General features: G+C 34.7%; 1 protein-coding gene across 1 annotated transcript in view; it reads right to left on the bottom strand.

The window, feature by feature from the left end:
* Nucleotides 1–4,660: 4,660 nt before the first annotated feature.
* Hcn1 (hyperpolarization activated cyclic nucleotide gated potassium channel 1) overlaps nucleotides 4,661–22,562 on the bottom strand; it is a 336,525-nt gene continuing 318,623 nt past the window's right edge. Inside the window, exons 7-8 of the mRNA XM_048368455.1 lie at nucleotides 8,670–8,834; nucleotides 4,661–5,679 (exon numbers count right to left, since the gene is read on the bottom strand). Of these exons, the coding sequence (XP_048224412.1) occupies nucleotides 4,802–5,679; nucleotides 8,670–8,834 (1,043 nt within the window). The 3' untranslated portion in view covers nucleotides 4,661–4,801. The remainder of the gene's footprint in view (nucleotides 5,680–8,669; nucleotides 8,835–22,562) is intronic.

Raw genomic sequence — 22,562 nt, 5'->3', positions numbered from 1 at the left:
ATGACATATGTATTAATTAAAATATTAATTACTCTCTTGGAAATAAAAAAAAAAGAAATGGCCTTTGGTTAAATCTCCAAAGTGGGAGGAAGATGAATATGGGTGTTCTGGATTAATTTGCTCCTAAATCCTTGCTGGATTTAGACAAGGTCATTTATATTTTTAAAATTCCTATTAAATGTAGTTCTTTTTGTGATCAACTTAATCATTTGCCTTTTTTATGATGCCATTTGTTAAAAAGGAAAAAAATTAAAATTGCTTAAGAGAGTCACTGTTAGACAGCTGTCTATATAAGTAACTTTCAATGACAAATCTTTTAAAGAAAATCTCCAGTTTGATTTTAGAAAAAAGGTCTGAAGTTCTATTACAGGACTAAGGTGCAACCTGGAACATGCAACCACTCATACCTCCTTAAACGTTTGGCCACTCTTTGTAGACCTCAAAATACCTTGGCATTCAATTACTATATTCTAGGACCACATTTCGTTCTCATGATATAGCATACATTGTCCTAGAATTTAATAAAATTTGGTTAAGTACAGTACATATGAACAAACTGACCATACTTACATTTTATAGCACATGTTTTAGTAGGATCAGAGAAGAAGAAAAATCTTGTTCCCACAAGATTTCACAGAGCCAGGTGTTGGAAATTCACACCTGTAAACCTAGCTACTCAGGAAGCTGAGATCTGAGGATCTTAGACTGCCCAAACAGGAAAGTCCATGAGAGTCATATCTTCTACTAAACACCAAAAATAAAAGAAAGCTGAAAATGGACCTGTAGCTTAAGTGGTAAATAGCTTTTAACAAATAATTCAAACCCCAGTACCAGCATACACACACACACACACAGAAACACACACACACACATACACACACACACCCCACATGCACACACATTAAAAAAGTTAATAGATAATGAAAATGACTTCCTAAGGAGGAAGGAAATATAAGAACTTAATCTAAAGAAAAGAATGTATAGAGATTTATAAATAATACTGAGTGATATCAGAGATCACTATTACTCTAAAGCATAAACCATCTCAGTCTTAAATTAATAAATTATTATTTACTGGCCAAGGGTGGTACCATCAACATATAGCCCTAGCTATATGAGCAGACTGTACAGAGGACTGCCCAGGTAAAAGGTTCTGACACCTTCATTTTGATAAACAACTAGTGATACATACCCATAATTCCTGCTACCCAGATGGCATAAACAGGAAGATTTCTGTCTGAGGAGAGCCCATCACCTAAATAATGGCAAATGAAAGTGCTTGGCAGGAAGGATATCAGCATTCAAATAGTGGAGCACTTGCCTCAAAAGCACAAACCCCTAAGTTCAAAGTCTGGTACCACCAACACACAATGAAATGAAACAAAACAAATAAAAGTATTTATTTTATTATTCTGTGGAATTGCTTAAGCCTTATAGGAATCATTTGAGTAACTTGACTGATGACTTTGAGATATGCTGAAAATACTGCGCCCCTTTAAGTACTTAACTTTTGAAACAATCACCTTTTAGATATAGAAAGGCTTTCCTCTGGGACTTGTTTACTACTGGAGAGGTTACGGAGGTCTGGGGACAGGCTATGTACTTGATGAGGAGAATCAGTTTCCAAGCCTGACATCTATCCTCAGTTCCAGGTGTGCTGGCTTTTCCATTATCTTCCCTGTAATCAACTCCAGACCAGGCTTTCTGGTTTGATTCATGGGAAGCTGGTACTTCTATTGAAAAGCATTTGCAAGCTCAAAGGCTGTAACAAAATAGGACTACAGATCAGTAATTTCTTATCTCCATATCTAGTAGGAATGGCTGTTTGGAAATTTAGAACCAGTCATACTCTAAGAAGGCTAGGAGCAGAGAATAAACTCAAATTTAATATGTGAAAGACAAAGGAAATGGTTGGGAAACTCAAGTTCTAATGAAAATATTTCCATTTTACAATTCAAGAACATTTATAATTAATTTTGTGATGATTGTCAAAGTCAAGCCCCCTTGGAATTCACTCGATAAAAAGTAATACAGAGGCAAATGTGAAATAGAGGAAAATATTAGATTAGAGCATATTTATAAAATAAAATATTCATGATTTTAGTTTTTTTGTTGAATTTATTAGTAATCTTTATATATATTTATAAGTGTATGGCTTTGAGCAAAGACAAAAGAAATACTCTACCTCATCCCTGATCACACAATTATAAGAATCAGCTAACTTTCCAGCAGCAAAAAAGACCAGTCTTTTCAATAATACATTTCTTTCTGTACAGATTAAATCTCCATACTTATGGGCTTGGCTATGTACAGAGAAAAGAGGTCACTTCTCACTATCAATAAACCTTTAAAATACAGGAATGTGAGTCTTTTTATCTTAACCTAAGCATATATACATTCATACATATATGTGCACATAATTTACCCTGTACCACTTCATTAGTTTAACATATAAACCTTAGAGTCTTTTCCCTCATTCTATTACAAACTGAATATAAATTGTATGGTTGCACTGAAAGACCATGCAATTCAATTATGCTTATGTGTCCCAATAGTGCTTAAAATTTAAAAAAAAAAAACAAAAATTCATATATATATATATATATATATATAAATATTTCACTACCAAACCCATTAGTCCTATCAAATGTATACCTTTAATAATTTAAAGGACCAATGTATGATCTTAATAAGCTGGACTTAATTCTCATATTTTAATAAAATAAAGGAGTTTTGTACTGATATGTAAATGGTCTTGCAGCTCTCCCATAGATTCTAGGTAGACTAAACAATCTCACATCAATCCTGACATGCCATCATTTGTCATCAACATGTTAATGAGAATATTGTATTAACTAGTATCATAGATTACTTCTGCACAAGTTGGGATATGTTAGAAAGTCAATATGACATCTCATTTTGGTATCATAGGTATCCATAAAAGGCATAACAGGCAGCATGGATCCACTTTAGAGTTTTTGGTTTTGTTTTCTGTCCTCAAGTCTGTGTGGAGGCCCTGCCCCCTACAATGTGATCTTCATTAAGGTCTTCTTAACGTATCATCAGTGCCAAAGATACTGAGGACTTCAACTTTAGCTCATTTTCTCAACTTGAGTTATTTACCGAAGTTGGGGATTAGGAATCTTCCCACTGTGTTCCAGCCATCCACCCCATTTGTGGGATGCATTAGGCACAAATGATTGCTAAAAGACTTCTTGGAGAAGAAGCTGATGCTCACAGACCTTAAAAATAATTAAGGTAACAAACAAACAAACAAGCAAACAGTACTCTTGGACTTTCAACATTGACCCTGCTTTCTGTCCATAGTATTTTCAACACAGTAGAAAAACAAAATCAAACTCCTAATCTAAGGTCTATGTTAGTCACCACATGCCTTAAGATTTACCAACCACTTATAAGATACATAGAGTAAAATGTGTGTTCTCAAACAGACATGACTGTATGTTGTGTTTATTTAAATGAACACCACAGTAAGCCACCAACCACAGTGAAGACACAGAACACACTACACTCACAACTCCAAATCAACTTGAAGTTTACAAATAATTATTTAAATAATAACAATAGTAATAATATGAAATGAAAGTGAAAAACCTCACTTCTAGACTTAATTCAGAGATCCAAGTCAGCCTTATAACAATTTTAAGATAGGTAATTAATGAATTGTTATACTTTCCTAGAAATGAGAAATACTGTAAGCCTTTCTTACAATAACTGATTTGAACCTGTTTTCCCCCACCCCCAAAGCATGCAGGAACTATTTTGAGATGCTTGATTATGGCAAGAAAGAAGAAAAGTAATTCATTTTGGTGTAATACAAGCAATTTGTAGATTCAAGCATACAATTTTGCATAAAACATTGCAGGTTAAAATAATAGTATAGGTTTCAAGCCATTGCATTACAATTGAGTAATTATCACGGATTTTTTTTTGTAAAATTTAAAACTAAGTTTTGAAGTGAAGCAACAAAACTAAATTACTCAACAGTGACTTGTACCCTCGTACAACACAGAAGAGCTATTTTTATTTGGATTGAAAAAGTTATTTACAACTAACATGGATTGAGTCTTGGTAAAAGTCCAATAACACATGAAGACAAACACCCATCCCTCAGCTTTCCAAAAGATCAATGAACATGTTTGTACTTAGAGAGATATAGACTTAACTATAGAAATAAATGCTAGTTTCCTATGGTGGCCACGCCTGCAATGCATACTTTTTTTCTCCTACTTCAAATTTGAAAGCACCAAAATATAACTTAGATCTATAAAATGAGATTTGCTATTTGATCCCCCATAAGGAAGGAGTAACAATTTAGATTCCTAGACACCCCTAATGAAAGAAATCATTGATTGGTACTATTCCCAAGCTCAGTTGAGTTGCCCCCATCTTTTTCTTAATCTGAGTTTTGTTCCCCTTGTAGCCAAGAACTCTTCTTAAGAGAGAGAAATACATATACCAAAAGAATTAAGTAAATGTAGGTTAGAAATAAATAATCTTACAACAACATTTTAAATCCTTTAATGTTCTTTAAGAAAGGAAGACACACAACACTGAATGCTAAACAGTTCTCTTGAACTTCCTTTTGGGTATTTATATAGAGATTTAATAGTGTGTGCATATATATATATATATATTTTCTTTTACATTTCACATGTAGGCCAGAGCTGTCTAAAACATCTCTGTCATAGGCTATATGATCTATCAGGAGATAGAATAAAAGATCTGAGGAGATTCTCAGTTTATGAGAGTATTTTTCTTCTTTGACAATCAGCAGGGATCATAAATTAGAAGCGAAACGTGGCTTTTCTGCCTCTGGGTCTGTGCTGAGGATGGAAGAAGGCTCTCTCAGGAGGGCAGCTGGTGGAGGGGGTGCGGGTGGGACTCCTCGGTTGGGAGGGATGGCTCCCGATGACATCTGTCGGAAGAGGGTGACCCTCTGGGGGACAGTGCTCCTGCCTGCTGCTGGGAGGCCGGTGCTGAGTACAGCCGTCATGGGCTGAGGGATGGAGGCCAGGGACTCGCCCACAGTAGGATGAGGTCTGGAGATCAGGGTGGAGACCTCGTGGGGCAGCGAGGGCTGCGAGGCCGACAGCGGCCTGACCTCTCGCGTCAGGGTGGTGTTATGAAGCGCCTGTGTACTCTTGTGCACTTCGTTTTTCGGCGTGGAGCTGCTGGGTGTCTGTGGCTGTTGGGGTGGCTGCTGAGGCTGAGGCTGCGGGGCTTGGGGCTGCGGAAGCTGTGGTTGCTGTATGAGTGACAACTGGGAGGCCGTGGGAGAGGCATAGTGGAAAGTTCGCGTGGCCAGTGGGCTCTGTACTGGAGGGCTGCAGACCGCAGTGGTGTAGGAGCAGGGAGAGAGGATGGCCGAAGGTTGGGGTATCTGTGTGCTGGGGATGGGGGAGTGCAGATTGCTGTGAGACAAGCTGGTGGCAGTGTACACCGGTGGAGATTGTGTCCTTATGCGAGAGGTTGGGGTAGTGGTCGTCGATGTGGAATTCATGCCTGCCATTTGGGGATAGTTGATAGGAGCGATGGCTTGCACCATCTCCCTGTCATGTTTCACAATCTGCTTCAGGATTTCATTCTCCTGATTGTTAAAAACACCAGTGTTCAGATCCTTCTGGAATTTTTGCAGAAGAATGGAGTTTTTCTTACCTGTCAGCAAGAAGAAAGATAGATCCTTAGAGAGGCTACACGTTGGTCAATGTACATCAAGTGAGTGCGGCTCCTGAAAGCTGAGGGTGCCAATGTTTTGAAGGCTTATAAGGCAAAAAGCAAAACCAACAAACCAACTAGCTCACCTTGAGATACCAAATAGAAATGGATTTTTGCCTTATGGTTTCCTGTATCTGCCTGGAAAATGTGACCTCCTACAAGATGACAAATATCCTCTTTTCAGAGGAAATGGGATGCTAAAAAGGAGAACTGCCGTAAAAAAATGGGAGAAGAGAGAGGTTTTGGAATGAACAGTTGAATTTCATCCTGTGTGTTCATGAAAGGATCATAGGGGACAGAGCTAGGCACTGAGCAGTGGCACTGACAAGCAGACTACAAAATACTGTAGATAGTTTTGTTGTGGCTATTGCTGTTATTGTTCATTTCATTCTGAAAACTGGTATGCAGTGTGTCTATAACCCCACTTTAACTAGAAAGGAGAATCTGACATAGGAAGACCAAAAACAACATCCAAGAAAGTTAGAAAGAAAGTGCTGGGAAGGAAAGAGAGGAATTTGCTGTGCATACCAGCTGAGGATGAAATCAGGTGCACCTATGGTCATCTGGTGTGCCTTAGGTCAGACCATGCTTGCTGAACTGATGCTGCGTATAACTACAACTCCAGGCTATTTCCTTGTGCAAGTTCAAAGGGCACTGTGACAGAATCTTGAATTTTGATCAGTGCCCAGTATCAATGATTCTTAATCTTAGCTGCATATTTCTCTCATCTTTAGAGCTTTAAAAATACGTATGTCCAGTCATGCCAATTAGGTGTAAATGAGCTGGCATGAGGTTTAGATTTCAGTACTTCAAAAGCAAATTTCCCCAGGGAAGCCTTATATGCAGCCAGATTGAGAATTGCTTCATGATTATTCCTCTTCTGAATTGTCACTGTGAGTGCCAGGGGCACAGGGCTTTCAAAGCTCTCAGCGCACTCCAGGACTTCAATAAACATTAGCTCTACTTCCTGCCATCATCTTTTCCATTGGTTTGCAATAAATGCAAATCCTCTAGCAGAAGAACAATTAGAATCAACAGTATATTAGTGAAAGAAAAGGACCGACTTTTTTTTAATAACATCTTGATACAATAATGCCCAAGCGAATATAATTGAAAACAATGAAACAATTTTCTGAATAAAATATTATATCTAAAGTTACATGAAATGTGTTTTTCAGGATGGAAACAGATATGATTTTCTGAGGGATGAAAAAAATAATAATCAAAAATATTACCTGGCTTACAGCAAAGCTCAAATACTCAAAGAGCATAGTTTCTGTGTCTGACCTAAATACTAGAAGAAAGGTAGTTCTTTTCAAACTATGTTTTCAGGAGTTCCCACTCCTGAGAATTTCATAGGTACTGTCTCACTGGGTAATAATATCCTGTTAATTCTTAATCAGTATAAATCTCTTATGCTCTTTTTTTCCCCCTGGTCCTAGGGCTTGAACTCTGGGCCTGGGCACTGTTCTTGAGCTTCTATTGCTCAAGGTGAGTGCTCTACCACATGAGCCACAACACCACTTCTGGCTTTTTGAGTAGTTTATTGGAGATAAAAGTCTCCATGGACTTTCCTGCCAGGCTGGCTTTGAACTATGATCCTTAGATCTCAGCCTCCTGAGTAGCTGGAACTACAGTCATGAGCCTCTGATTCCTGGCCTCTTGTACTTTCTTAATAACCAGTGCTAACATCCCTTTCTACCTTTATTTCTCTTAATTTCAGATCTTCATCCAGTCTGTTCTATAGTATAGAGGGAAAGAAAGATGGGAGGTACCAAAAATGCTGATTTAAAAATATATCCAAGTCCTTTCCTTAAATAACAAGAAAGCAGCTGAGAAGCTTTGTTTACTTCTGTCTGATCTCAGCCCCCCCGTCTCCCCGCCATCTCCTTAGATCCACTTATTCTTTACTTTCTCCCTCCCTCCCTCCTCTTTTTCAACACAAGTGCACTGTGTACAAGGTACTTTGAATGTAATAGTGAATTAAAGGTTATCTCTCATCCCTTCATTCACAAAGCTTAATAATCCCAGAGCAATTGCTATATGAAGGCAGTGCCAGTTCAAAGAAACTAGAATATACAAAAGGCCTAGTAGAGGGTAGGGCTTCAGAGAAGGTTCTACTGGGAGTGATGTTTAACTGAGATATGACAAAGGCTAGAATTAAATTATGAAAGGGGGCAGAGAGGAGCAGGGTGGATAGGAGGTTGTAGATTTAGAAAATGAATACACATTTGACATTATGATACAGAATTTTCCAGAATATCTAGGGAAAGCCATTTTTATTTAATTTTACTGACATTTATGTAAATCTGAAAACTAGCAAAACTAATGAGGTCTAATATATATATATATATATATTTATATCTTGGGGAATTTAAGAAACATTCATGTTTGCTAAGGAAAACAACTATGTGGGACTCTTCTAGCCAGGTGCTTTCTGCTGGAGTCTGTATTACAAACACTTCAGTAAGTTTCTTCTGAGAACAATTTGAATGTACAAACTTTCAATTTGTTAATAGAAAGATGAAATATAAAACCAAATCTTAAACATGAAAAATGTGCCCTATGAGAGAATTTGGTTTGTAATACAGACTCATGCTATTGTATTTGAATTCTATGTTAGTTCTATTGAGAATCTGTATCAGTGTGTTTTACCTGAACATTCAAACTGTTTTGGCATCATCATTTGGAGTTTCAGACTGTGCAGCTGATAAAAACAGACATGAATAAATAAGCCCAGAATACTTACAAAGGCTTGATAGGACCTCAGATTGTTCTAGAAGTATAACTACAATTAACTGCTAGTTCTACACAAACTAACAAGGAAGGAATGAAGTAATATTGGAGACTTACTATAATAAACTTATATTACTACATACAGTAGGCTAGAACTGTATTGGGTTTGAAGGGAGTTGAAAAGTAAACAGTACCTATTCGATCTAGTCGGTCAATGGCAACTGTCTCGAAGGCTCTCCTCATCATTGGGTACTCCTCCAGGACCTCATTGAAATTGTCCACGGAAAGGGAATAAAGACGACAGTATGTATCAGCTCGGACACTGGCAGTGCGGCGTCCCTTGGTCAACAGGCAAATCTCTATTAAAACAACAAGAGCAAAAAGAATGGCAATTGTTTTTTCAAGGTATTCAGGCATTTTATAATTAATGATATTCTATACTGTGGAAAATCCCAGTGATTAGCAACATGACAATTAAATGTCTTCAGCTGTCAGTACCAATTGATGAAATAATATTCATTTTTTGAACATTTAAGATTTCAGGTTTAGGGCTGGGGATATGGCCTAGTGGCAAGAGAGCTTGCCTCATATACATGAGGCCCTGGGTTCGATGCCCTAGCACCACATATACAGAAAACAGCCAGAAGTGGCGCTGTGGCTCAAGTGGCAGAGTGCTAGCCTTGAGCAAAAAGGAAGCCAGGGACAGTGCTCAGGCCCTGAGTCCAAGGCCCAGGACTGGCCAAAAAAAAAAAAAAAAAAAAAAAAAGATTTCAGGTTTAAATGGAAGGAAGACTTATCTTCCTCTCCCACTCCAGTCAGTCTGAAATGACAAGAACCAAAAAAGATGAATGAAAGGAAACTTTAAAATCCACAAGGGAGTTCCAAAAAGGAAGGGTTATAATCAGACAGAACATTTCATGAATTCTGGAGGGCAAAAAGCAGATGGTATGATATAGAAAGAAAAGAACATGAGTCCAAACATTGGCAATGAAAAAATCTATGACAAAAAAAAATCTATGACCATGCAAAACTGGAAAGGAAGCTCAGAAAAATGTAGTCTACATATTCTCAAGAGATCAGAATGAAGGAAATTATAAATCAACTGTAAAAAAGCACTATATTAACATTCTCAAAATATACTAAATGAACATTTCTAATTTGGATTTCCTTTTTCTGCTAACTAAAATCTACAAAATATAATTTTTCCAGTTCTTTTTTGTTTGTTTGTTTGTCTTGGCCTGGGAGCTGTCCCTGAGCTCTTCAAGCTCAAGGCTAGTGCACAACCACTTGAGCCACAGCACCACTTCCAAGTTCAGTTCTTTCTTTCTTTCTTTCTTTTTTTTTTTTTTTTTTTTTTTTTTAAGATTTATGAACTAAATCAAACTCCTGAAGGCTTGGAAATGTTAAACTTGGAAAAATTTAAGAAGTTATATTCAAAATAACCAATGTAAAAATGGTAAAAGAATGTCTAAAATTTATAGTTTCCTAATGAAACAGAGCAAAACAATAATTAAGTATCTAAATTCATACTTCTCAAAATTTAATCTGCTGATAAGAAATTACATACACATATTAAAGAGATTTATATTTTCAAAATAATAGCTGTGTCTTGCTCTCTGGTTTTAGGGGATTTAATGACAGTACTGATACATGTGTATCATTTTATCCCCAACAGTGCCTTTTACAGAAATTATGAGCCCAAGTAAAATTATGTAATAAACTTTAAATATGCAAGAAATAGTGTGCAAACTCAAGTTTAACAGGAAGTTCTATACTTAAGATCTTAAGATTTAGATAATAGTATATCTCCTGTTAGCTCCATGTTTTAATGATACTTGCCAATTGTTTACTGTATTTCTTTAAGAAGTATATCTCTAAGGCTTTTGTGAAGTATATAATAAAATATGTAAAGAATTTGGAATTTTTGGCTGGTGGCTTAGCTGTAGAGTGCTTGCCTAACATGAATGAAGCCCTGGGTTCGATTCCTCAGCACCACATGAACAGAAAAAGCCAGAAGTCGTGCTATGGCTCAAGTGGTAGAGTGCTAGCCTTGAAAAAAAGAAGCTCAGGGACAGTGCCCAGGCTTTGAGTTCAAGCTCCAAGACTGGTGAAACAAAAACAGAGAAAGAATTTGGATTTTTTTCTAATTAAATTTTTTATTGTAAAGGTGAGATACAGAGTTACATAAGAAGGTTGAAAAATAATTAGTGCATTTCTTTTCAAACAGTATTTCCCCCTCCCCTCATTTTCTCCTGCTTTCCCTTAGCCCCAGTTCTCCAACCCACCCAGTTGTAAAGCTTATTTCCAACACAGTGTCATGTAAGAATCACTTTTGCATTGGTTCAGCCTGTCTCCTTCAGATTGTATGAATCTTTCACCTTCTTTTCTTTTTTGATAGTCATGCACTTAGAATTTAACTGGGTTTTGGGTACCAGAATGGGCTACACAAAGAAAAGAAAACATAAACGTTATGAAACAGAATTCATGAAGAAAACTAACTGCAGCTTACAGATCTAAGCTTTCAGAGGCGTACCATTACATATTTTCTAAAACCTGTTTATTCTAATCTTTTTTACTTTTTTTCTTATTTGTTCACATTTTGAAAAATTGAACTAGGAATTTTCTAGTATTGTATTCATTTCTGTAAGGACCTTAGTGCAAATTTGCTTAGTTATATGCACATAAACCAATATATTATATTATAATCATCAATTTCTACAAACGTTTCACATTATAATAAAATGTGAAAATAATGAGAAGCTTATACATTAAATTCCATTTGTTTGAGTGTTTTTCCATTTTTCTTTACAGTGCAATGCTTTTCCTTTGTGTTACTAGTGAGTTCTGGTTACTGTTCCTTAGCTTTTTCACTCAAGGCGGGCACTCTACCACTTGAGCCATATCTCTACTTCCAGCTTTTTGGTGGTTAATTGGAGATAAGAAACACACAGACATTGTCCTTGGCTGGTTTTGAACCATCATTCTCAGATCTCAGCCTCTTGAGTAAATAGGAATTCAGGTATGATCCAACACTAAGATTTACAGTGGCTTTTGAAACAGCAAACAAGCTATTTCACTTGGCTAAGAAGAAATCTGTCTATTGTACCCTGCCAAAAGCAAATTAAACACACACACACACACTCTCACTCTCTCTCTCTCTCTCTCATCTCAATTTTAGCATCAGAAAGCATGAGGCCTGGGAGTTAGATTTTGAATTTGAATAGAATCTAAAGCATTTTATATAACACAGATTATAAAGTAAATATTGATTATGTAGTGTCTGACGTATTTATATATTTAGTTTTTTATATAATTTTGGGGACACAGGTTAAAATGAAATATTTTGAGTCTTGGATATTATAAAGAAGTGATTACAACCATATGCATATGTATATATGTGCATGCATATATATATATTCATAGATAATGAGAGAGAGAAAAAGGCACAACACAAAACTGGCCTTCTCTAAAGATATAACCAGTCAGTTCAATACAAATACATATGGTTCAATTTACACAGTTACTAGTTCTCTACTTACATTAATTATGATTTATGATTTTTCAGGTCATCTAACCTTAGTGCCTTTACCGATAGTCCTTCCTTCACTACAAGTTTAACCAATTCATTTCTCTTTTTTTTCTGTTTCTTTTTTATTTTTTAAATTTAAATTTTTTTTATTTATTGTCAAAGTGATGTACAGAGAGGTTACAGTTTCATACTTTAGGCATTAGATACATTTCTTGTACTATTTGTTACCTCCTCCCTCAATCCCCCCCTCTCTTCCCCCTTTCCCTCTCCCTCTATGAGTTGTTCAGTTGGTTTACACCAAACAGTTTTGCAAGTATTGCTTTTGTAGTTGTTTGTCTTTTAATCCTGTGTCTCTCGATTTTGGTATTCCCTTTCACTTTCCTAGTTCTATACCTATACTAAGTGAAGTGAGCCAGACCCAAAGAAACATGGACTCTCTGGTCTCCCTCATAGGGAATAATTAGTACAGGTTTAGGTTAGTCACAGCAGAGGATCACAAGAGCCCAATAGCTATGCCTTTATGAACACATAAGATGATGCTAAGTGAAATGAACTCCATATTATGGAAACAAGTGTTATATCACAATTCCCATTTCTCTTGAAACATAAATTGGAGAGCTCACCTGGGTCTCTGAACATTGATCTAGAAGTTTCACCTCAAACAAGTTATGCATTGGTAAAGTTGTCATGAGGATAATTAGATGCTGCCTATGAAAGTCTTGCATAAGCCTAGGATTTTTGGATCCTTGTAAAGTATTGGTTTCTTTCCATTTCTCTTTAATACTCTTTCTTGTCTACTTTAAATTCTTTGTGACTTGGGCTCACCCTGACAGAGCTAAGGAAAAAGTAATGCTTCATATATCAAGCAGCTTTGTAAGTTGTCCTCATAAATAATTTTCTCATAAGCAAACCATCCCAGTACCTAATCCCTAATACTGAGTGATGAATAAATGGACTCGCAGCACTTGTGGAGGCCTTTAAATAGGATTGCCTTTGGGCTCCTTTTCTACTTTGACCCATTGCATCTTAGCTCCTACAATGCATGATTGAACTTACTTGCTTATATATCTCTATATAAATCATAAGGTGATGAAAGGCAAGTATGACTATCATATTTGCAATATGTACCACTTACCACTGACTTATGTGCATAATGTTTGGTTGTGAAATATGGAACAAGTGAGTCAGTAAATGTAAAACAGTATGTTTTACATACTGTAAAAAAATGTAAATACCTTATTTGAAATCATATAAATGCTTTCCATAAAATGAGATTTTCACATAGGAACACAACATTACTAAGAGTCACCTTTTTTGTTTGTTTTGAAAAGCAGCTTTGGCCTTATCTTGAAGAAGTTATGTTATTTCTCCCTTTGTTCAACTTGATTATAAACATGTTTAGGAACTTTGGTGATCTTTTGTCCTAAAGTTCTCTTGTGCTTCTTTATGTAGTCTCATGTGTGTGCATAAGATCAGAATTGCACAATATTTATAAACTTAATCTATATTTATGCTACTTATCTTTGGCATAGAAAAATACTTGATAGACATTATCTGAGGATAACTACTGGTTAGATAGGAAATAATCACTTCTAGCCTCATGTTAATACATGTGATAAACGTAGAAGATTCAAATCTGTTAAGTGATTTAGATAAAAGTCACATAAAAATATCTAAGTAAAGAAGGGTAAGACCACTGTTTTCTTGCTTCTACTCAGCTTTAAAAGCAGACCAGATCATTTCATAAGTTTTCCTTTTGATTTTAAATCTACCAATGCTCAAGTTTTTAAAAGTTAATCAAACACCTTGAATTATAAATGCCTTTAAAAAGCAGCCAGGCTTTAAAAAAATTCATCAAGTGATTTCAACTCTAAGATACCTCAATTCTTTTTGAAATAATATCTTGAAGCTCTGTTTTCCACAAAAAATGGAAAAAAATAGTTTCCACAGAAAATATATTCTCCAGCAAGTTTCTTCAGGAGTGATTTGAAAATAGAATGCAAAGAAAAAAGAAACATAAATTAAGGTTTAGGAGGAAAATCTACAGGAAAAAAGTTATTGTTTGTCTTCCAAATTTTTCAGCTGACTCCATCTATCCTCTCACAGACATGCATTCTTATATGTCACACATGCAAAAATATCAAATGATTGATAAAATACACATTTTCTTTAATATACAAATAAATGATGAACATATTCAAATTAAGCTGTTTATTGAGGATTTTGTCTAGCTTTTATAATGACACTGGGTGTCATTTAAATACAAGATTAAAATTCAGACCTAGGAATCTGCATTTTAACAAGTTCCTATGTAACAGTGCTCAGAAGTGGCTTTTTTGTGGAATAAATTGTTCAAGCTATAAGACTAACACATAAAGCAATTTTCTTTAATTAGGAGTGATTTGAAAATAAAATGGGAATAAGAACAGAAATTAAGGGATAATAATTGTTCAAGTCAAAGAATAATTTTCCTGAAACCAGACCCTGAAAGAAATTATGGGGAATTCAAGACAAGAGAATACATTTATCTTGCCAAAGAATTGACAATCCATTGGAAATTCAAGCATATTATTTTTTTTAAATGTAAGAATAATTTCAAACCTAAATTTTCTGCTATTAACTTTAAACAAATTTAAACAACACATTATTCATCATAGTATATATGGTTCTGAACATGTGTGACAAGCAGGCCCTTGCCTAAGAATTGAAACAAGTGTAGGAGCTGCTGTCCATACGCTATGGGGCTGGAAAGGACAGAGGGGAGGAGAACATTAGGATGAAATAGTATGTACAGATTCAGGAAACAAGTTGTGGGGGCAGAATGTAAAACAACAGCTTCACACAGTCATAGGAGTTTGCCTAGGCATATAGGTGGAACACTATTCTTCAGTCTGGTCATACCAATGTCATTTCAAGGTCCTTAGGGCAGAAATCTGAATGTAAAATATTTTTTAGGGAACAGGACATCTCTTGTCATGCATGTATGGGAGAGGTACTCAACTTCCAAACTTTTCTCAAAGGTGATTTCTCTTACAACTGTTTACAATACAAGAATATATATATGTGTGTGTGTGTGTGTGTATGTGTGTGTGTGTGGTGTATGTGTATGTGTTTTTATGTGTGTGTATGTATAATTTGTAAAACCAACTGAGAGGGAAGGTCTTAGCATTCACACTAAAGACATTTGATATTAAATGTACAAATGAGAAACAGGGATGTTCCCTGAATAAAGTTGTCACATTGAGAATTAAATTGATCTCTCCCATATGTGAAGCTTCAACAGAACTTGAAAGGAAGTGAGGCATTTTGATTTTGAACCTAGACATAAAAGAAACTATTGCAGTGATCTGTCCTGTGGGTGAAGATAAAAGGTTGTTTTAGAGGAAAAAATTAAGCAAGCATTGACATCAGAGAAAATTTCATTTCATGAAACTTCCTTAAATCAAACCACTTGCTTCTTTATAATGATACTTCAGAAACAATATTTGTGTGTGCCCACAAGTTGGTAAACTTCCATAAAAACCTGTGATACTAGTCAAAGAAAATTGGTTTCTACTCTAGAGATGATTGCTCATGACATAGCTGGGGAACTCTGCTCAGTGGGTGTAGTTCATCAGACTGTACATAATAAGGAAGCCTAAAACTTTTTTTTGAGGTAGTACAAATGTTATTGTTTTTATTTTAGTACATATTTTCCAATTCTTTTTTACTTGTGTGCTCATGAATATATCTTTTGGACAAATGCTCCCACTCCCTTATTTATTGCCAGAACAAATCAAGAGAAAGACAACATCAGAGTCTTAAATAAGGGAAAGAACATTATTTAATGAGAAAAGTGTGCATTGGGAAGATATAAAACAGCAGTCTATCTCTATTTCTTTCTTTGTTATCCCTAGCTTCAAGGCAGAATCATTTCAGGTCTACATATTTCTCTCAAAATTTATGTGCTTAAGGGTTTAAATATCCCTACCAGCACCCTGACTGTATATGCTGAGACTAAGTTTGGCTCAGGGTAAGAAACACGAACTCTATGGTTTCCTTCATAGGGAATAATTAGCACAGGTTTAGGCTAGTCACAAGAGAGGATCACAGAGCCCAATAGCTATGCCCTTATGAACACATAAGATGAAGCTAAGTGAAATGAACTCCACGTTATGGAAACGAGTTTTATATCACCGTTGTAATTACTTTCAACATGCCTAAAACTTTTATGAGCTGTTTTAAAGTAAGAAACTGGCAAGCTTGGAAAGTCTAAGTATATCTAAACTACAAGCATGTTAGATTGAGGTGCCTCTTGGCCAACTAAAACCACTGTATTCCTGTTTTTTGTGTTTTCTTTTTAATAAAGTCAGTCTCTAACATTCCTGAGATGGTTTGCTATGATTACCCCCTTTTTTCACCTGTACTTCCCTATGTGGCCTGAGGTTCACTTAGATATATTCAATTAGAAAGTACCTGACTCATACATATTTCCATCTCTAACTTTGTTTTGGTATAGATATTTATAGTCAATCCATCCTGTTAAAGGATTCTACCTTTTCTTCTCTTCCACTGTCTTTATAGGTTGTAGTGCATTCTAGTATGTGAGTAGGTATTTAGAGGCCATGAAGTGAGTAATAAAAATGAATATTCTATTTATGGAGTACTCATTTTCTACTTCTGAGTATTCTAAGGTATAGTTTGCAATCCAGGTTGGAAATTTGTTTTCCTGAAATTTATCAGCAACAATTTATTATGCAAATAAAGTAACCATATCATTAGATATCAACTAAAACCACTCACACTAGCCAATTAATCTAATGAAGATAAATATCTGTTAATTGTTTTACACTCTAAAAAATATAAGTCAGTGTGAGAACTAACGAGCATATTCAAGGTAGTAATTACAATTATAAAAATGATCCTGAATTCTAAATCTAAGTGTTTTTCTGGAGATTTAAGTATAAATTGATTGTAAGAGCTAATTCACATCAGTAATTTCCTGCTTTGGTTAGTATTATATGTTAATAGAAGTAAACTGAATAGTTAGAGAATAGATGATACTACAAACTGAGGAATAATTTTTCTTATATTACATTACTCAAAATACGTTATATTTGGAGAAAAAGATAGTTTTGAAATCATGAGGTAAGACAGAAATACAACAATCAAATATTACCACTGGTTTTTGTTCTGATTTTTATACCGAGTTAAGAATCTTTTTTTTTCTGTAATTTTAGTGGTTTGTTAATAAAAAAAAAGACAAATGTCAATCCCTTCATTATATGCCCTTTGCCCTAACAAATAGTAGTCTTTAACTTAGCTAATATTCCATATGAAAACTACACAGAAACTGTTTCATCCTTTGATTTTTAAGCAAATGGAAGTAAATTAAAAATTATAGTAGTGTATCCAGCTTTATATTTTCTTGTATATAAAACAATATCCCAAACTCATTTGGTTAGACGATAAAAACCACCAGCAGGATACCATGGAAAACGGCCTGGCTCTCATTACCGAAAAAGAAATGTGCTCATTCTTCAAAAGCTTAACTGAAGTGTGATTGCATTCTGTTGAAAATGTCCAAATGTTCAAAAATGGTGGAGTTCACCTTCATTAGATATTAAATCAACCAATATGTTATCTGTGTCTATGGAGGATAAAGAAAAATGATCAGTTGTTTAAAAAGATAAATGTTAGAACATTAGAAACATTATCTTTCCTATATTCCTCTTACATTTTTTTTTTGGCCAGTCCTGGTCCTTGGACTCAGGGCCTGAGCACTGTCCCTGGCTTCCTTTTGCTCAAGGCTAGCACTCTGCCACTTGAGCCACAGCGCCACTTCTGGCCATTTTCTGTATATGTGGTGCTGGGGAATCGAACCCAGGGCCTCATGTATACAAGGCAAGCGCTCTTGCCACTAGGCCATATCCCCAGCCCCCTCTTACTTTTTATTATTGTTAATTTCTTTATTGTAGAAAATTGTAAATACATAAAAAGGTAGACCTTTACAAAAATGTGATATTATACCTAATATCATACAGTATAACATGCTATTTAATAATTTCACAGAATGGTATAATTGCCCTTCATATGATCATCACACAACTTCAGCAATGATCCTCTCACAGCTTGTTTTTGTCTATACATTTTCCCTTTCCTTCATTATTTTGATATGTTTCTGCATATTATTTCAGCTCCACAGGCTCAGTATTTATTACTAAATGATTAATCAAAATCTCTATAATATCATTAGAGCATTAACAATAACAACTTCCTAATATTCACAAATATTCAGATAGCATTTGATTACTAAGCAAGTACAAATTTTAAAGGGAGACTTTCCAGGTTATGACCATATCCTGATCTTTCCACAGGGGCCTAAGTAGAATGACTCTTACAACTTGAACCACTTAAAATGATTAAAACTAAGTCCTGAAAAATAAAATTCAATTTCATGCCAAGACAAGAAAGGTATATTCAGATATTCATTTCATGTATAGGATACAAACCTACTTTTTAAGAGGATCCACTAAATTATAAAGGTATTTTGTCTTTGCAATACTATCAAAACATCATCAAAATACATTGGGCTGATATTTATTAATAAAAACCTTTACTATTTTTCCATCATTATTTCTATCATCCAGAGAAATCCTAAACAGAGAGATGAAGGAACATGGGAACTTCACATATCAAGTGAAAATGAAAGAACAGTTGAAGGATGTAAGGATGAAAACAAAATAAATGCAAAAATTATAATGTTTACATATGACAACCAGTATAGATTACTGGTATGCTCCAATATATGCAACAAAATGAGACTCTCTTGTCTAGGGTTTATCAGTCTCTTTCTTATTGACATTTGTGCCTGATAATTCTGTTTTCTGTCTTTCAAAATGTAGAGTTGGGTTGGCAAACATATTTTTAAAGCCATTGTGTTATCATTTCCATTATCTTTATGTACTTGTGTTCAATAGCTAACATCCTGCACAAGAAGTATCATGACTATAAGCTGGTAAGGACCTGCTTTTGGTATATCTTTATTAAGCTTGCTCTAAAATTCAGGATGGAAAATATGCTAGTGTCTTTGGATAATCTTTTTACCAAAAGCTTAAAGTTGTGCTTTTGATATCAAAGCAACTATAATAAAAGTCTTTGGGACATTTTCTTTAATTATGCAATCTTTTTGGATTATCTTCTTGGAACATTGTAAAATGAATACTAATCACTTTGCTAATGAGAGAAATCTATTTAAACACATTATACATGCTTTTCTAAATCCTTATGATTTTTCTTTCCTATTCAAATGTCAGGTAATTCTTTCTGGCTTATCCATTTATTTAAGGATGATAAAAGTAATGTTAAAAATCCGTGATTATTAGACATAGAGGAAAAAATGAGAAAGGGGGGACGTAAATTATATGTTAGTGTTAATAAGCAATAGTTGATGTAGAAATTGCTTAGGACAGAAAGTATGATTTGAGAAGTTTTGTTAGTGTGTGCAGACAGAAACGCATTTGAGGGCTTGTAGACTAAGAATATAGTGAAGTTCTTGTATTAAATAAGCCAGATCATGTGAATGAAAGCATATGAGAAATAAGCCACATGTAAGGATGGAGTGTAAAATTTCATCATGCATGCTTGTTATAACAACACAGAGTTGTTTGTGGTAGAGAAAACAGCAGAAACTATGCTCACTACACATCAAATTGCACAGGTATATAAATTTAATGGAAATTCATTAATATATCTTCCAGGATAATACTTAACAAAGCACTGAAAGCCATTTTGGGGTTACACTGACAGTATTTTTTTACTTATTATATATGCAAATTCATTAAAGAGCACTAAAATTACCTTGCCAATACTAAGAGGAAACAAATCTTTGTTTTTTATGGTTTATTCAAAACATGCTACTAATACCTTGAAAACACATTAAAGACAATATGCTGAAAACCAACTGTACAATTTGTGGGGGCATGCTGGGGAGAAGGGAAGATGAGAGAAAAATGAGGGAGTACATAATAAGTTTGATAACAAATGTATTCGCTGCCTTACATATGAAACTGTAACCCTTCTATACATCACTCTGACAATAAAAATGTATAAAAACATGAATTCAAATCACACTTAGTGAATAATGAGAAGAAAATTTGTTGCACAATCTTTTAGTTGACCTTACAGCTAAATGTAGTAGACAATTTTTCATAGCTAAAGACAAATCTTCCCTGAAAATTGAATTAATGTTTCATAAAAATTCACCCTTGAATGCAGTAATCCATGGAATTAATTTCAGATCCCTTAAGCTGAATTTACAACACCTATCATAATCTCTTCTTCCATATGTCAGGTCAGGATGCCTCTCATCCCTATCTCAAATGCTTCATATCAGTTGAATTTTATTGTATCATTAGAGTTGTCATATACTTACCACCAACCCTGTGTTTCATATTGAGTTCTATACATGAAACATCAAGATAAATTACTTACGTCAGCTTCCTTGGTAGATCTAAACACTAGTTCTTTAAATCAATAAAAATACAGATCTTGTTAATTCCTTTCTTACAAAGTTTGCTTCTGTTATTCTCTTGAAACTCCTTTTGTATGGTCCTCTAAATATATAAATATCAGTTTCCAGTGAGTTTCAGGTTTAGTAATAATCTCATCCCCATCAGCTGCAGAGAATAATCATGAGAACACTAAACCAGACACCTATTTATCAGAAAAGTTTTGGTCATAAAATATATGTTAATGCCTTCTCTTTAACACCTACATCAAAATCAAGATGTTTTGGTAAACATTTGAGCTAGATTATGATGAAAATGTGACTTAGAAACTAACACATTAATACTCCAAGATTTGATTGTTTATTATATGGGAAAACTAAATATAGTAACATCACAGTTCTAAATTCAGTCCTATAAGTGAGTGGACACATGCATATCTGTTTACTATACCTCACTTAGTCTAAAAACATTTAATAAACCAATAATGATATTAAGTACACCTTGTAAAAATAAGCATAAACGTATATTCATTGCCTCTATTTGAATGTATAGAACATAGTGTGAGTTTCAGGTTATGCCTTTGAAAACAAATTAGATTCATTTTAGTTTGTAGATACATTCTATTAAAATCACATTAATGTTCAGATTAAAGATTACAATACCTCTTTTATCATTCACAAACAAAAAATTAGACATTATTTTCTTTCAGTTTAGGTTTATGTGTTTAGGTTCTTAGTGAAACTATGCAGAAAATGGAGATTTTCCTTATCTCCCTGCCCCTACTAGTTTAACTAAGAATCTCTGAGTGAAAGACGAAATTTGAATTTGAGAGTTCAATTAACTGTTTCTGTAAGCTATGTAGTTACTACCTTTATTATTGCAGGGCTTTGCTTTTCCAGTGATGACAACCTGAAACACTGTCAGCTCTTTGCATGGTTGGTTTAATACTGATGGTAGGCTCACAACTTATTTGCCTTGACACACATTAATTTTAGGTGCTGCTATACAAACTATTCAGATGGGTGATGGTAAAAATGTTCTGGGATATCTACCTCTACCTGTGATTAGTCACTTAAAAAAGAGAACAGCCTCAGAATGAACATAAATCAGCAGCAACATTTTCAGGATAAAAAATAAGAGATTATATATTGAAAATATTTTTCTGGTTTAAAAATCACAATGCTACACTTTACTTCTAGTGATTACAAACTGTTCTTTCATTCTAAGAATAAATGTTTACAAATAGTTCTGAATATACTATTATCAAGGTCTGATTAGAAATATGTAAAGGGTATAAATTTCTATTTCACTGATATTTATATCTATCATTGATATAGTCTTCTATCCATCAATCAATATTTATGTATATAACAACTCAATAGCATTGAGGGGTCACAAATGCTATTCTATTTTATAGACATGATGAAATTTACAGGATGGGTTGGCACTCTTTAGATATTTTAACACTCTATAATATAAAAATGTACACCAGCTATTTATGTGCAGATTATCTATAGATAATATAGATATCTACATCAAAGTATAAAGCAGATTAAGAATAGAAAAATACAAATATTATTAGTACTAATGTAGATTTTTCTTGATCAAGATATCTCAAAAGGAAACAACTTTGAAATTTCATAGGAAAATGGAGTATACCAGAGCAAAAATTTTGAATTCATAAATGACGATAAGGACAGGTGTCACACTGTTAGACAGCATTTTAAAAATAATTGAGAAGGAGAATAGGAAACAAAAAGGGCAATGGGGGCTGGGGATATGGCCTAGTGGCAAGAGAGCTTGCCTCGTATACATGAGGCCCTGGGTTCGATTCCCCAGCACCACATATACAGAAAACAGCCAGAAATGGCACTGTGGCTCAAGTGGCAGAGTGCTAGCCTTGAGCAAAAAGCAAGCCAGGGACAGTGCTCAGGCCCTGAGTTCAAGGCCCAGGACTGGCAAAAAAAAAAAAAAGGGCAATGCATGTGTCAAACTTCATTCAGATACATAATAAAGGCACATTGTCTAGTTTTCATCAAATGATAAAAAAGAAAACCAATTTCTCAGGA

This window comes from Perognathus longimembris, chromosome 19, assembly GCF_023159225.1.
Source record: "Perognathus longimembris pacificus isolate PPM17 chromosome 19, ASM2315922v1, whole genome shotgun sequence".
Classification (NCBI taxonomy): domain Eukaryota; kingdom Metazoa; phylum Chordata; class Mammalia; order Rodentia; family Heteromyidae; genus Perognathus; species Perognathus longimembris.
This window is presented reverse-complemented; position numbering and strand designations above follow the sequence as displayed.